Below are 17,773 nucleotides of genomic sequence, written 5' to 3'. Positions count from 1 at the left end.
CTTTGCCTTCCTGACTACAAATACGAAGGATCCAATTATAAGATTAGCTAGTCTTGGACCAACCAATGCCGAGAAGATCGATCACCAACCAAGGAGGCTGCAATAACAACAACAAAAAAGTTGGATTACTAAGGCGAATGAACAAATGACAGTTGAAGATCTGGGTGATTTGCCAGAAAGCAAAAAGCAAAAAATATAAAACAACATCTGAAAATCACCAATGAGTCTGTAAGTTGATTTGCAAGGTATCTATGTTTATTTTTAGACAAGCACAGTTTATCATTTAGTGTAGTGTTTTGGAGTCTTAGGGATGCACTATTGGTGGTTTAGTGTGCAAAAACAAAGAGATCGAAGTTTTTGGTTGGGCTAAAGGACAAGCTTTTTTTCAACTACTGCTGTATATTTTTAGTTTGTTGCTCCAAACAGAATGGGGTGCAGAAAGATGGTTACACTATCCAAAACAGCCCATCTATTGTCACCAGCTGCACTGATGAGACCTTATAGGTCGAAACAGCCCACCTTTTTTATTGTGGGGACCAAAGGTAGTTTCTCAAGTGTGTAAGGAGCCGCAAAACAAACTTTTAAAACAAAGTACAGGATAACAGCCAACAACAAGAATCTTAGTAACTACTTTTTGTTAATATGGTTTCCGACTTATGAGACACAATGTAGTAAGCAATTTTACCTCTGCACTTATTATTTTCGGATTGAATAATACTAGTGTTTTAATATGCTGCATTGTAAACTTATATAAATAGGAAATTTTGAAATATCACTCTTTTGCAATTTTTTGCTAACTTTTGATGGCAAATAGTGAGAGCTACAAAATAAGTAGCTAGGAGCCGCATGTGGCCCTCATAGGTTGAGAATCACTGGTCTACACTGTCTGCAGCTTTTTATAATTATTATTATTTTTATCATTGAAGATGCCGAAAAGTTGGAGATAAAGTGCAGTGTTGTGATTTTGAGGAAACAGGTTCAGAACATTTTTAACTTAAAATATTGTATGTAACAAATTATACTGCAAACATGTCCCGTCCCCCCCGCTAATAAACTCTTGGGTTTATTTAGCTGAAGCAATTGGAAACACCAGGCGAATGGAGTACTCGAAGAGTGGTTTGTTTAACGTTATTGGATTGCCAAGTGGCACAGAATTACCGCAACGCTATGGAATAGGAGATTGTAAAAAATTATAGCTGCCAAAGACCAGATAAAAGTCATTTTAGATGGTGGGTATAAAATTTAGGCCGAATATCAGAACCGCATAAGCATGCAGGTTTACAAGCTTGTGTTTTTATAGGGTACCATCATGTTCTTTGAGCCAAGGAGGTAATGGAGCTGGATGAGAGATGCTTACTTTAATCGACAGCATCACCCTGCTTGGGCCGTTCGATCAATTTAGATTTTCGTTTTGCTGGAGTGATTTCTTCTTTTTTAACTATGCTGGTTTGGGACATTGCTTAAAAAATGAGCCTGCAACGACCCCTTCGGTTGTGCAGGTTAAAATTTTACTGCAATGGCACTGATATCAATAAATGCAGGACGAATGTGTGTTTGTAATGTTTATTGCCGCGGATTTGTTTTCCGTTATTTTTATTTTAAATTTTCAATATTCGCCAATGCTATGACTTTTCTTTTCGATTTCAGAGCGTTACGACAAAAGAGGAGGGGGGTCTTCAACGTTTCTCAACCTTTCGTGGACCGTGGGCATATTTCCAAAATGTTTCCGAATTCGAACAACGGGTTTTTTAAGCCAATCACAATAGAGAAAGTTCGCGGGTCACGGCATCTTTCAACCAATCACAACACACCCTGTGTATCAGATTTTGTTAACCAATCAGAGGACACCTTGCGTAGCAACCTGCCTTTCATCGTATTTGAAGTATGTTTATCACAGTTTAGTATTGATTGTAAATTGTAATAGTTAAATGCAATCGCAATTATTTTGTTCTTTTTTTAACATAACGCTTTAAAACGAGTTTGATATCAATGTCAGTGTCTATCATTCATTCTCTGCAACAAAGCGGGGGAAACTGACCAACTAAAAATGGATTATTAATGACTATGGTTTTCTCACTTGAGATTTTTGACACATTTTTTCCTGTATCTACAGAAATTTTCAAATAAATTTAAAACCAAGCCAACACACCTAATACAGCATAGATAAGTTTATGACCAGGCTTTTCAGTAATTTTGATTGGAGACAAAAAGCAGTGGAAAGTTTCCATCTTCTCTTGTGCTCAATCCGCTACACACGGGTAGTTGAAACAGAATCAAGTCTTACCCGAAAAGAAAACCTCGAAAGGACAAGAACAAAATGGTCAAGACACCACAAAACATTGATAGCAATTGTTTAAAGTGACCAGCTATTGACACTCACATTTCTTTTTGCTTGATATTAATGACACAAAGTGTAATTTCCTTAATGCCCCTTTACATTTTCCATGCACTTTGGTTTGAAATATATTTGCTGGTTTTAATTAAACTGTGCAGCATGTACATGTAGATCTCAAAGCTGTAACATACCACTAGTTGTGGACATTTGGTACTTAATTAATTTAAATTTAGACACAATACATTAAACAAAAATATCATGACATGGTATAAACTTCTTCAGTATACTTGATAAATTAATTACTTTTACTTAGAAATGTTGTGGAGTACCTCAATTCAATTCTCAATTCAATGGTTTATTTGTCACGATTTCGTGTAACAGTAACAAAGAAAATTGCACAACAAGTAACTACGTGACAGGTCAACAAAAGGCCTATATAGTTTCCTAAATGGTGAAGTTTATAATATTGTTGTTTCGTTTTTATGTTGAATTAAAACAGTTAGTGTTGACTACAATGGTGAATTTTAGAATCTATCTGCACCAGAAAAGCTATGAAGGACCTTGCAACTGTAGAAATAGTATAATAAAACAAAAGATCGACTGAAATCATTGGATTTGTTTTTCAAAAATTGTGATTAGACCCTGCATAATAAACAGAAATTGGCGACTGTAAAATTAGGTAAACATTTAGCTTAATTTAGAGTAGTGTTGGTATTATCTGGTCGAATCAAAAATATATACACACACCATAAAAAAACATTTACAAAATGGCACTTTTAGTTAGTAGTTAAACATTATGATGCTTACTTATTACTACAAGTAATATATATAAAAGTCATCTAATATAAATTTGTTTGTAAAATGAGGAAGTTAAATATATATTATATCCCAGGCTTTACCAACTACATTACAGATCTTTATTGCATCAACAGCTGCCAGTATATCTGTATTTTTCATTTATAAAATAAAAATGTAAATTGTTTTCTAGTTTTTCGATATGCTCTAATTTGATGTCATGTTTTGCCAAAGAATAAAGTTCTTGATGTTACAATAGCAATGCACTGATGTTGCATCTATGCTTATTGTTTGCATCAATGAGCATATAAAAACAGCTTCGCAAGTTTTTTTTTCACATTTTAGATAGAGTGCTGTCAATCGTCAGGCTTGTCAACTGTAATTTAGACTATGGTAATTGAAAAAGTGTTTTGTTTCATCATAGATATGATAAAGATATCATAGATACATCACAGATATAATTGACTTACTGTTTATGGTTCCATTTATGGGATTGAAAAGATTAAATAGCTGAGAAAACCTGCTCACATAAGGAAAACAAATTTCTAAGACTGCTGCCTGCACTGTTTTTAGGTGGTAGTTATTCCGTACAACATTTTTGGATAAAAATATTTATTATTTCAATCTCATAAGAAAAACACTCAAGTAATTCTTCTCATTTACTTTATACTGTAGCAGCCTTTTTCAATCGTCCAGTTCTTTCAAAGCACACTAGTTCATTTTGTCATTCAAGATAACTTCTGTTTTATTATAAACTTACGACAAAATTACCAGCATTCATAATGAAAACAACATACACATTGGTGGTACAGAACAACATTCAAGTCTGAACATACTGGGAGTTGTTTGGAACAACTATGCAAATGGTGTCCATAGTGTACATTTAAGTTAGAACTGCACTGTGTACAACTAAGAAAACCATTCATAGGAACAGTTTGTTGATCCCAAGGTATGGCATGCATAATGTGATAAATTGTGTTGATCATGAGGCTTGCACTATAGAGAGAATGTGGCATAATACACATTTATTATGCTATCCAAACTGGTTTGCTGTGCCCTGCTCATCATATGCATTCCAAAAAAGACATTGATTGGTTGAAAGGGATGTGTGTTATCCTAAACAATTTGCACAAAAGCTATTTCAGACTTACTAAAAATTATAAGTGTATAATTTACCATTCATAAAGCATATATTGCACAGAAGTCATTTTACATTTATATAAAATTATAATTTGCTGCTATTCATAACCTAATGAGCATTACCTTTAGTTCAAACACCCCAACTGCATCAGTCTTTATCTTGTTCTGACCCACAAAACGTATTTTTAAATCAAAACTGACAAAAAACTTTGAACCGTCGACAATAGTGAAGTTTAAGTCACCAGTGGTGGTGACTCACCACTTAGCAACCTAGACGTGACGTAACGACAACCCGCAGGTTTCCGCCGTTGTGATTGGCTAAAAAAAAACTGTTGTTCGAATTCGGAAACATTTTGGAAATATGCGGACCGTGGCCCCCTTAAAATATGTAAATAGCATATGTAAATATTATGTGAAATAGTCTAATGAATTAGGGAATAAAGTCAAAAGAAATGGCCTTTAATGGGTGTTTTTGGTGAATCTACACCCATGTTTTCCCGAGCACTGAAAGCAAAAATGATACACAGAAAATGGTATGCCTAGGATTGTATGCTACTTAAACCTACATAGGGCGACAACTTTGCTGGTAAAATCAACAAAAAAATAAAGCTACGTTGGATCTGTGAGATATTTCATAAAATATGCACTTTTTTCGCTGATTTCCAAATGTTGTGGGAGACCAATAAATGTCAGTCCCCTCTAACCACATTTTTAGGTGAACAGGTCATTTTGGACTATGAAAGGTGCTTTAAACGAGCTGCATAACAACTCTATTTCGCCTGGAAAATTGCAAGTAGTTTTTTTTACTATTTGTACTATTTATATACAGACAGAATACGGGTAATTCGGTAACAAAATGCATTCGAGTAGCCTATTTTATCCACTTATGCACAGATTTTTCGTAAGGTAGAAAAAAACGCTATACAAAAACTAAAATTGACAAACTACATGTTTTAGGTAGGTTTTGTGCAAAGGTAACGCGTATCACCCAGAAGTTAAACCGTTTACGTTTTCGGCTGTTACGACCAAGGCAAGCTAGTGATCGCCCATTACGTAAATCAATCGTGTGGTCCAGACTAAACATTTTTTCACATACACCACATCGATGTGGTTTTTCATTAGTGTGAGTCAACTTGTGCCTTTTCAAATTTCCACCCTGACTAAACGTTTTCTCACACACATCACATCGATAAGGTTTCGTAGTGGAGTGAATTGCCATGTGTCTTTTTACATCTGCGCGAAGACTAAACGTTTTGTGACAAACATAAGATTGGTTTTCTCTTTTGTGTGGGTCAACATGTGTCTTTTCAAACCTGTGCTACGGTTGAACATCTTTTCACATACATCACATTGAAAGAGTGTTTTATTGGTGAGAATCAATTGTTTTCGTTTGAAGGCACCCTCCTCAGAAAAAGTGCTTTCATTTATTTTAGACAGTTGTTGACGTTTGGATCTCTCAGATAATTTAAGCATCTGGATCTGAAGCATCTGGACATTGCAGATCGGTTTGCTTCAAAATTAATTCCTGGGTCGCCATTATTTATTGTTGTTTATCTGCGAAAACAACAAAATGGTTTTTATGTTGTACTGCTATCTCAAAACATTTTGTTTTAAAAACCTCCACAACTGATTTGGGCTTTAAAATTAGTTGTTAGCAATTTTAACATATAGCAGTCCAAAATCCACAGTCAACAATCATCTGCGCAACATTACATTGCAAAAAAGAGAACTGCACATGTTTGATTATCATCAACTAGAACCCCCAATCAGTATTTTTTAACCTGTGATGTTAAGTGAAGTTGATGTTTACTGTAGAAACCGACAATACCTTAAGTCGATATTATCTGTAATTGTAAACTTTCGAGCAAACTTAAAATTAGTTGAAACACTTCCTTCCTAGCTACAGTTTGGCATGCAAGCTTTTACACAAGTGCAGCAAGAGAAAATATATGTCAATTGAGGATGAACCGGAGTCTGTTCGCTGATAGTCAATTATTCACCATCATTTTAAACCAGTTCTACGTCTGGATATTTGCAAAAGATTGCATAGTAATAGCCGACAGCTGTAGTGACCACTTTTGTCAATCCCAATCAACAAATCAAATGATATCAAACCTGCTGCATATGCTTTCACAAAATGTAACATACCAGTTTTAAAGCAATGTCTTGTGTACCATATAGCAGTCTCTCGTACCTGCAAGCATATACACCGTATACATAGCGAAGCTTTTAGTTTAGCAATTATTGAAGGTATTCCCTTGGGTACAGCATATAACACAAGGTTGAAACAAAACAAATTATCAACGTCTAAATCTAAAAGAACGAAACATATATCTTTACTTTCAACACTGCGTGTAGTCACAAATGGAAAACTGAATTGCTTCCGACTGTAGTCGCAGCTGCACAAACGCCACAAGTACAAGTAGCAGAAAGAACATGTAACACAAACCGATTCTTTTTTTCAATATAGTTGCTGCAGACCAAAAGTTCATGAAGTCTGTACGTTATTCTTTACTATTGCGGTAAAACCCTAAACACATGGATGACTACAACAAAATTCTTAGATTCGACAAATAAACATCTGTTTTGGTAAACACTATTCTGCAAACCGAGCACTCTAATACAACCGCGTAAGCTGCGAGCATAGCATCTGTGACATCCAACGGACAAACAAATCATGGAACATCTTGAAATGGCCTAAAAATTCACACCTGTAGTAGAACTTAAACATGAAAATAACTTAAAGTTCTTGGCCGATAATGCGGTCAAGTAACAACATTGGAAAACTCGTGTAAGCCACATAACTACGCATCAGTAAACACGTGTGCATTGACCTGAAACCGAAAGAAAAAAAGTAGCTCGTTGAGCGTCAGGTTTCCATTGTATAATACAGACAAGAGATTTTTAAATTGCTATGTTTAATAAAAACGATTTTACACGGCCTAAAGCATGGATGCAACTTTTATGTTCTCGGCAGAGGTAATAGAGTTAATATTAGTCATAGTTAAGATTATTTTTATGAAGTCTTGTTTGAAAACATAACGATAATATTTGTCCTGTGTTATGGGAAAAATAAAACACGCCCGTTGCTTGGTTAGTACGCTAACAACTTGACAAAAATGTGATGGGTCATGTTTTGTAGACTCAAACTAATCTACGTGGCATGGTAACCTTAGGATCTACTACTCCGTCCATAATGCGGTACACTGACAACCTTGTGACTGTCAGACTCGTCCACACTGCAACAGTAAAGGAGTGCGCTGATCTGTAACCGAAAGAAAAAGGCAGTCCTACAGCTAGTCGAGTTTCAGACTCTTGATGTGTAAGTTAATAAGGAAGTGTTCACCAAACCAAATCAGGCACATAGAGAACGTTATCACAGGAGGCATGGCACTTCTTCATTTATGGCCATTGATTAGTATAGTGCCGAACGTCATTTTATGCAGCCTGGTATGAAACGACAGCATTCGTCTTGAGTGTAGGGAAAAAAGTAAATCGCGCCATTTGTGTGATTAGTTCATGTTTTGACAAACAGACTGTCTAAATAGTCCAGCGGTAATACGAAATAAACACGTGTGCATTGACCCGTTGCCAATTATTGGAGGCAAGGCGCGTTCCCTGGCATTCTGGAACAAATGAACTAATTACTTCGGTATAATGACGTATTTTGAACTTACTTCGGTATAATGACGAGTATTGTGTATTTATTGGTGCAGTGCGAACAAGCTTCGGGTATTTCACAAAATTTTACAAAAGCCGCACCATTTGCTTCATGCGATTTGACAAAACAGTTTTCTTGACACACAGTGTGTCTGAAGAACTAATCCACGCGGCATTGATTTTTATTAAACACACATAACATTGTTTGACAAGGCAAGTAAAGTTGTATGTGTGAGTGGAGTAATAGTATTTTACAGCAAACCTGAGCCTAATGCGATTTGCAGTCACATCTGAACCTCCAGTGTTAGTTGCGCCAGATGAAGGGCGATAGCAAAAGCAATTAACACATAAAGCCTTTTGTCACTGGGAGACTTTAGCCCGCAATAATATTTGTTCATAGTAAACCAAAGGTAGATGCTAATTCCAGAGTTTCAAGAAATATCTAATGAAAAAGAGTTTTTGAGTTCGTTGATACAGTGGTGTGATCGTTGGTTATGCACATACTGTTAGACGCACCACAAGGGCAATACAAAGCATTATCTAAAAGTAGAATGGCTGAAGTTCGTTGGCTAAGCTACAGAGGCATAAAGACTTTTTTTGCCAAGACTTACACATCCACTGACGTTGCAACCAACACTAGCTTTGTGATATTTTACAAAATGTCTGAAAACATTAAGCCATAATCAGAGGAAAAGTTAGTTAGGAGTGCTTGATGGCCTCAGGTACTTCAACTGCAAGCATAAAGTGGCAAGATTTAAAAAGTTGTTAAGTCGGCGGTATTGTGTTTGGTTGTGGCATTACGAGCGTGACATTTAGGAAGTAGTTAAATACAGCGAACGAATAAACGACATGTCGCGCTCCTGGTGCTATTAGATGATTTGGTTTACAAATTTTGCATAGGCTATAAATGTATACACAGCTGAACGTTCGTACACATGCATAAGTACAACATCAACCGACAAGGCGAAACCAAATGTGTTTATGAAATACATTACCAGGTGACGCCTTTTATAAGACAGATGCTTCTTTTATAACCGAAGAGCAACAATCTTACTCAAGTGCAAACTCTATAAGAAAGTCGAAAAGTCAGATATAGCTTTTGCTCAGAATCAGTTTCCCAGATTAAAACCGTGCTTGAAGCTCTTTATGCTAGTTCAATTAACATTTCCAAACATTGTTTTATAGAGGAACTTAATTTGCAAAAAAGTAAAGCTTAGAATTATTTTCCAAGTAGCAAAATCTTTTTTTTACATTTAGTGTTTTGAAATGTACGCTTGTTTCCTCCGTTGTCAGCAGGGATTTGTGATTTTGCCTTTAGAAGCCGACATCCTGATTCAACTGAGAAATTTGTTTAATAAGTGGTAAGATAAAGAAGAAAAACGATTTAGAGTCAAACCAACCGTATTCAGTACTGCAAAGAAATTTTGTTCAATTGCAAACTTACAAAATCTTTGCCACGAGACAGAGAAACAACCTTTAAAAGTGGCTTATATGAGAAATGCTTCAGACGCAAATTTAACCTCAAATGTCACATGATGAATCGCACTGGTAAGAAACCACATCAATGCACTATTTGTGAAAAGAGTTTTAGTCAAGGTGGAGATTTAAAAAGACACATTCTAACTCACACTGGAGAGAAACCACTTCTATGTAATGTTTGTAAAAAAAAGGTTTCGTACTGTTGGAAATTTAAATACACACACGTTGACTCACACTGGAGAAAAACCACATCGATGTGACGTGTGTGAAAAAAGGTTTCGTCAACTTGGACATTTAAAAGGACACATGTTGACCCACATTAGAGAAACCACATCAATGTGAGGTTTGTGAAAAACAGTTTGTTGAAATTGGAGATTTGAAAAAACACATGTTGACTCACACTGGTGAAAAACGCCATCGATGCTATGTTTCAACAAAAGCTTTGGTCAAAGAGTAGGAGTAAAAATGCACATGAGGATTCACACTAATGAGAAACCTCACCAATGTTATATTTGTAAAACAAGATTTCGCCAAGTCGGACATTTGAAATCACACATGATAACTCATATTGTTGACAAACTTTATCCATGCAATATTTGCGAACAAGAATTTAGTCGAATGGGAACATTAAAAAAACACATGTTAACTCACACAAAAGAAAAATCGCGTCAATATTAGTTTTGTGAGTTTGGATTTCGAACCATGGTTGTAAATAATTAGTCAAACTTTAAAAGCCATACAATGAATTTAATGGTGAAAATAACGGCCCAAATAGACGCAAAAACGACATGCTTTATTGTTCAAACATTTCGGCAAATGCTCATGCCATCATCAGTGATATGAAGTCCACATCAGTTAAACCATTAAACTTATGAACAGATCCGTATGTAGTGTTCCAAACATACAATGAATGTTCTGTGCCAAACGTGTTGGGATTGATACCCAAAACCTTATCAAAATTCCTTAGGTAAAATGTTTTGGCCAGAAATACTGCCAGTTGCGTGTTATTCGCCCCGAGTTATAGTAAAACGTTGTCGCTTGACTATACATTCGCGTTTGCTGACTTATCTTAGACATGCACTGAGGGTAAGTTTCAACCATACAAACACCAGAGAAGTTTATACCTACGTCATGTCAAATTTGTCTATACTTTTATATACTTTGTTTAACTTTTTAGTTGATTTAGTCAGCGAGTCATTGTGTATTTTTAACGGCAACGTTGCACACAACAGCTCTAGGTAGTTGGGATTCAATTGTTGCACTCTTATTGTCCTACTGGGCACGATCGAGATATCAGCAGACTGCGTGGGACAATCAACAAATTATTGCTTTCATTCTCCTAACCAAACCACCTTCAAGTGGCTCATCTTCTCAACATCATTCGTGTCACAAATATGTTTGTTTATCAATATCGTAATAGTTTTATAATGAGTTAGATATAAAACATATCGAAAAATTAGTGATAAGGTTTTAATGACCCATATACAGACATAAAAAAACCTTAATCGAGATTCGTCCCCTGGAGTGTCCTGGGTTCGAAACCCGTGAAAAAAATCCCACAAATTGAGTTATCGTTGATATTTGATGAAGGGGGCAATGTGTAGCGCGAACAGAAATATTTGCTTTTTCGTAATTTACGATCTCTTTTTGATTGGGTAGTTTCCGCGCGTCAGCGCTTTTCTTTAACAAATTAATGTGGTCAGTTGACGACAGACTATTTGAAAATACACAACCTAAGTATTCAATTGTAAAACTAAGCATGGATCTTTGAATTGTTTTTTTAAACCCCAGTCGACTTTTTAATACAACACAAACGAGACTGTCTCCTTGTCCCTATGTGTTCTTTCACCAAGCGAAATAAACTCAACTCCTAACGGCATGTATATTTTTGATTATCGAAGTCTTGCATGCCAACAGCGAACCGGACAGAATGCGTTCTTTCTTTCACTCTCGCCTTAAGCGGCGTATTCTTACATTGTGTCAATTGTTTTTGATGTAGCTCGAACAAACACCGCGCTACAAGCTGAAGTGAATATCAGCCAGAATTGAATACGTGAGCTGTGTTATTATGTTTAGTAGATAACAACAAACCAAAAGTAATGTGTTAAATCAAAATGTATCAGAATGTACTTGGACATGACTTATGCATGTAACTTTTCTCTGTTATTGTTATAGATGAGCTTGAAATGACTCTGTTTGTATGCTAATGGCTTTGTTAGCACGCGAACGATTTGACATAAACGCAATGGCAACACGTGTGCATTGACCCGTCACCAATTGATGACAAAAGTAAAAAGGCACATGTTTCATGTTGGTGCGTTGTTGTGTTATGCAAACCCTTTAGCCTTGTGCCACATGTACTGACATGGTCATGTTAGCGTATTTTAATCTTCAAGTAGCGTAACGAAGTAGTTTCAATTAAACCAAGTAATTAGCCTTCGCATATATCAGCTTTTGACGATCTTGCAAAAGAATAAATATTGTATACAAATGATCATTTAAAAAATTACCTTTAATTTACTGTTTTCCTTAACCATCAGTTGCTTCCTTTTAAAAACGTAATGTTGATTGAATAATGTGCTATATACACTGTGGCAGGTGTGGAGGTGCTATAAAGCGGGTAATGATAAATTGCTTGTTCGTACAATTTGAAGTCAAAGCTTACACAAACGTGACAAAATGAAAGGCCTCCGGACGAAACATTTGCCTGCCAGCGCTGAATGTAAGCTTAAGTTTCTTTTTTCTCAAATTGCTTGTGTCTACTTAACCGTGACGACAACTACCCATATCCTCGCTTTGCTAATGTTACACGCATCAATGCGCACAGACCAACGGGCATTGTAGCGTCAAACACAACGAAGCTATTTATCAATCTAGTGGCCATAGCTGAAACAGTGGAATGATTTCGTAAGAGGGGAGTGAGAAAGGTTATAGGTAAAGTTTTTCCTGTGATACAAATGCTGTATTTTTAGTGTTGCTTTTTTAGAGAGATGTGGGGGCTGTTGTATCGATTGGTTTGAGCAAGTATATTGTTTGTTTGTTTTCTTATGCACTCTACACAGTACAAGTTGTAACCAACTACGTGCTATAGCTAATTTCTCGTCCATTAATATCAGAACGTACAAAATTCTAAGGTCGCAGCTGCGCAACTGGTTAATGTTTCATTTTTACGTACACATTCCAGGAGCTACCAAGACCATTAAGTAGCAAGATAAAGTTGTTGTGCGTATGTTACCTTACGACAATTTATTTGTTTACTGTGTTAACAACACAGAGGTTCAATATTTCACCAGTGGTCTGTTATGTTGCGTCAGATTCGAGAATGTTTCTTTTTAAGCATGCTTAATATGCTACGTTATTACTAAACTTGAATACTTTTGCCTTAGACGATGCGACTGTTTGCATATCGAATTTCCTGCACGCCCCCATAAACGAATTGTTTTATATATCACACAAACTCAGTTTTAGTAGCGTCAACTGAATACATGCAATATAAGAAGTACTATTTCCTTGTTTCAAACAGGTCAACAACCGAAATAGCGGGGAAAATAACAAAATCTTGTTTTTAGATATCAGTTAGACAAGTTAATTACCGGAATTGAACGGATGAGAACTAAGGATTTGGACTCTGGAACAACACCTTGTTCAAAAAAAAAAAATTGACACATTTTGATAAGATAATTTACTGATGTAATATTTGTGAGAAAAGATTTCGCAAAGGTGGAAATTTGAAAACACACCTGATGATACACACCAGTGAGAAACCCTAACAAAGTGATATTTGTAATAAAAGCTTTACCCAAGGTGGACATTTTAAAACACAAATGTTGACACACACTAACGAGAAACCTTACCGATGTGATGTTTGTGAAAAAACATTTAGCCGAAGTGGAGATTTAAAAAGGCACATGTTGATACACACTACAGAAAAGCCCTATATTTGTGATGTTTGTGAGAGAAGATTTGTCCGAAGTGGACATTTGGAAAGACACATGTTGACACACAAAAACGAAAAACCTCATCGATGTGATGTTTGTGAGAAAAGATTTGCCCATTGTGGAGTATTAAAAATACACATGTTGACACACACTAAAGAAAAACCTCATCGATGTGATGTTTGTGAAAAACAATTTACCCAGTCAGGAGTTTTGAAAACACACTTGTTGACTCACTCCGATAAGAAACCGCATCGATGTGATGTTTGTGAAAAAAGATTTAAACGGGGTGGAGAATTAAAAACACACAAGTTAATTCACACTAAAGAGAAACCATATCAATGTAATGTTTGTGAAAAACGATTTGGCCGAAGTGGGGTTTTGAAAACACACATGTTGATTCACACTAAAGAGACACCTCATCGATGTGATGTTTGTAATAAAAGATTTAGTCAAAATGGAAGTTTGAAAAGGCACATGATGATACACACCAATGAAAGACCTCATCGATGTAATGTTTGTGGAAAAAGATTTAACCGAGGTGAAATTTTGAAAAAACACATGTTGACACACAGGAAGCTGACTTGATTGGGTAAATTACCTCATTTAAATGATGACGTCACGAAGTATGTTTTTATTTCGCTCTAGTGCAGTGGTTCCCAACCTTTTTTGTCCTGTGCCCCCTTTTAGTAGATATTCAATTCAAATTCCCCTCCCCCACTACAAGTGTAGTTTGCTAAAATATCGTTTACATTACCATTTTAATCTAATTATTAGAACTGAAATTAGACTTTTGATTATAATCTTTATAGCCTTTAATATTCTTCTTTGTACTATGACCTTTACTGAAAAATGTTTTATTCAAAGAATATATTCAAAATATTAGAGTCAAACTGTCAGTGTGAAGCTTGTGATTGCTTTCGACAACTCATGAATGCGTGGAAGAGTAATGGCGAATAATGTAAATATTACTGAAGATATTTACATCTAAAAATGTAAATATTACTGAAGATATCCCCACAAAATAGAACACAATTAACTCAAGTGCGACTAGGCTACACAGACAAATATGCTTGGTATAAATTTATGGTGGTCTCTCCATTGTTTGAAACTTTTTTTAAAGGAAACGTTTTCGGCTAAAAAAACACGTGTAAACAAAAAATGAAACCTACCTTGTACTGCTTTATAAAGACGAGTGTCTGTAAAATCCCTTTTCCCTCGGTTTCCTTTCATATTAAATATAGTCATCAGTTCGTTTGCCATCACTCTGTAATTGATCATTTTACTTTTTGTGTTTGTAAGTATCTCTTGAACAGTCACCACCTCCGCGAAAAAAAACATGGTTCATAACAAACCAACGAGTTTTGTAAAAAATCGGGAATAACTTAAAATAATGTTTAAACCAGTGTTTCCCAACCTAACCATTGTTTCTTTATTTATTTTTATGAAGTGTGATGTGTAAAAAAAACTCAGTTTTGGGATCAGGGACTTTAAAGTCAGTGTTGGTAGCGTTGGGTATGTACAGTACAAATTATGCTTGGAATGTGTCAGCAAACATTAAAAAACACTGGTCTAATGCTTGTGTAAAAGATTAACAAGAACAAAGACTGGCAAATATTCATAATATGTTTAATCAGATGGTAAACATACATTTTGTTCATAATTCACATTCTTGCACATGTTCAAAACAAAGGCAAAATTCAGTTTTCCTTAAGTTATGCCGTCAAAACCAAGAAACAATGAACACGAAAACATTTACCCTTCAGCACTCTGTGTACACAATCTCTTGTGTTACTTCCACCTATGCGTTTCAACAGTGAAACCTAAAAAAGCCATTTTAACATGTTTACATTACAGCTTTGTATAGTTGTATGTAACAATGCTTTGTGGTAAGACCCATAAATGTTTACTTCAACACTTTGAAAAATGTAAAGAAGCTTAATACGATTTATACGTTTACAAACCGTTTCATTGTATTTTTCGCTATCTTTCAGGTCAGCTTCAAGCCGTTTAAACTCCTCTTCGCTGTTGAGTTTTATTATTTTAAACTCCAGGTAAGTTTTGAGCAAGTGCCTTTTCCAGTTTTTCATTTACTTCCACCAAGTAGAAGAGAACCTTCTTGCAAGTCTAAAGAAAGATAAAACATAGCCGAAATGCATTTTTTGTGATTATTACCAAACACATTGAAAGTGTGTGACACATGCATTTCCTTTTAAAGTGTTTTTTCGAACAGTGTGCCACAAGATATCCTCGATGAAACCTCACAGTTCAATTAGTTTTCAAACTTGGACACACAAAGCAATACATTTTGTTTAGCACCAACCTATGGCTTTTTGCATGTAATAAACTGTGAACAAAACTTGCTGCTGTACACTTAATGTAAAACATAAGGTTAGGTTGTTATTGAAACTTTTTTTTAAACAATGTACCTACTTTTGTTTGAAATAGGAAACATCCCATAACCTTGGTCTGCAAAAAAGGGAGCATTGCATGACAATAAACTAAGATAAATATTTAAACACAGCTTTACTTTTATCAGAGTGAGTAGAATTGCTGCAACTGGAACTTGAGGGACTTTCAAAACCTAAACAATATGACAAAAGTAGATAAGATTAAGCAATGTATTACATTTCAACAAACTGAATGTGTTATATTCACTTTATACTTGGTAATAAATCTTTGATTGCATCACACACCAGAAATGAACAATTTGCACCATGTTTTATTTACCTTTCTCTACTTCTTTTCTGAGGGAGTTTGGGGTGAGGGATAGTGTTCTGCTGAGTGGTGGACCACTATCTGAAAATGAAACAAAAACAACACATTCTTGTGTAAGCATAAAAATGTGGCGATGCACAAAAAATAACAAGATATAAAAATATTATAGTTAACACTTATTGAATCTGTAAAAAGTCTAAATGATATGTAATGTTTTTTTAAAAAAATTGTCTGAACCTGCCTATTTTGCTTGCAATGATAAATTTGTACATCCTAATTAGATAAAGTTTGCTACATATTGATTTTATTTTAAGTACAAGGCTCAACAAGTTCGTGTATAAATACATAACTGTGGATCATACCCTTGTTACTACATTCTGAAAGACAACTTCTTTCTTTAGGTGGATTAGGAAGCAAAAAATTAATATCATCATCTGAATCTGTGACAAATTCTACAACAAACTGGTTGTAAAATGTTATGTTATATTTTTTACTAACATTTTAGCATTGTTTTACCAGAAACATAGTCTGCATTGGCAATTTTTTTGCCACAACTTCTTTTCTCATTTTCTTCTTTACTTTCAAATGTTAAATTGTACATGTCACATTTTTTTCGGGACTCTTGAAGAAAACACACCAAATGATTAAACACAAAATTCAATCTCACAATCACATAAATACCTTTAAATAGGTAGTGCCATAGCCACTGTAACTTAAGTTAGATGGGTATTGCCTGCCCTAAACTTATAATTAAGTCTAGTTTCTTTAAAAACCCACCATGTTGAAATTTGATTTTTTTAAGGGAAATGTTGTCTATTCTTCGGTCGGTTTAATCATAAGTTTTGCTGCACGCTCAGCCTGATTTTTTGGCCACAGCACTTCTTTTCCAGTTGTTCAGCACAAGGGAAAGGTGCCCTCCACTTCTCTTCCATTTTCAGTCCATACACATTTGCACCACATTTTTAAGAATTTGAAACACTGAAATCTTCCTAAGTTTCCTAAAAGATAAAAATACAAAAACTTTTTAAAAATCATGTCTAAGAGGAAAGCAAACAAATCCAGTTTTATATTTAAAACAAACAGCTTTTTTTGACAGCTGCTGTTTTGTTACAGTTGTAATTTTTCTTTTCAGCACACAGGGCTGAACACAGCCCGGTGGTACTAAATACCGCATGTGACTGCATGTGACCGCATGTTATCACACGGGAGGAATCTGTGAAGGACTTAAATATGCTTTTACCAAAAAATAATTTTGCGGACTTTTGAAAGCGCTGACGGTTAGAGCTATTAGGGTTGGGTGAAGGTTTGAAATTAAAATCAATCTAGAATCTGGTCTATTTTACCCCTCATGGGGCTGGAATTCTTACATTTCACATAACATGGTGTATTTTAAGAGGAATCACATGCGGTCACATGCGGCCACATGCGGTCACATGCGGTATTTAGTGCCACCCAACACAGCCTATGGCAAACAAGGTGGAATTGCATGGCCTAACAGAAAAATCAGACACATCACATTTGGACACAATGTAACAAATAAAGTTTTCACCATCAAGATCTTTTACAAAAGCATAATTGTTGCTCGTTAACAAAAAGCACCCATTTATGAAATCGGGAGCAACTTTTAGTGTGAACTTTTGGCTGCAGTGTGCATTTCTTGAAAGCTCATACACTTTTAATCTTTTAACAATTTGGGCACCGGGATTGCAAG

General features: G+C 35.4%; 1 protein-coding gene, 1 long non-coding RNA gene and 1 pseudogene across 3 annotated transcripts; 2 read left to right on the top strand and 1 right to left on the bottom strand.

Annotated features, from left to right (window-relative positions):
* Nucleotides 1-4,640: 4,640 nt before the first annotated feature.
* On the bottom strand, nucleotides 4,641-16,411 carry LOC145220399 (uncharacterized). Of its 2 annotated transcripts, XR_013858123.1 has the most exons (5): nucleotides 16,075-16,411; nucleotides 15,875-15,928; nucleotides 15,778-15,813; nucleotides 15,309-15,471; nucleotides 4,641-15,167 (listed from the first exon to the last, which is right to left on the bottom strand). It is a non-coding gene; the product is annotated as an uncharacterized LOC145220399 (long non-coding RNA). The 2 variants fall into 2 exon arrangements; XR_013858124.1 differs by lacking the exons at nucleotides 15,778-15,813; nucleotides 15,875-15,928; nucleotides 16,075-16,411 and having other exon boundaries at nucleotides 4,641-14,611; nucleotides 15,104-15,167; nucleotides 15,309-15,434.
* On the top strand, nucleotides 9,463-10,233 carry LOC145220377 (uncharacterized; annotated as a pseudogene).
* Nucleotides 13,234-14,104, top strand: LOC145220410 (uncharacterized). Its single transcript, XM_080087648.1, has one exon. The coding sequence runs from the start codon at nucleotides 13,234-13,236 to the stop codon at nucleotides 13,930-13,932; it is 699 nt and encodes a 232-aa protein (XP_079943774.1). The 3' UTR covers nucleotides 13,933-14,104.
* Nucleotides 16,412-17,773: the final 1,362 nt, after the last annotated feature.

The sequence above is a fragment of the Phallusia mammillata genome, chromosome 3 (assembly GCF_965637545.1).
Source record: "Phallusia mammillata chromosome 3, kaPhaMamm4.hap1.1, whole genome shotgun sequence".
Taxonomy (NCBI): domain Eukaryota; kingdom Metazoa; phylum Chordata; class Ascidiacea; order Phlebobranchia; family Ascidiidae; genus Phallusia; species Phallusia mammillata.
The sequence above is the reverse complement of the archived record's forward strand: the minus strand, read 5'-3'. Positions and strand labels throughout refer to the sequence as shown.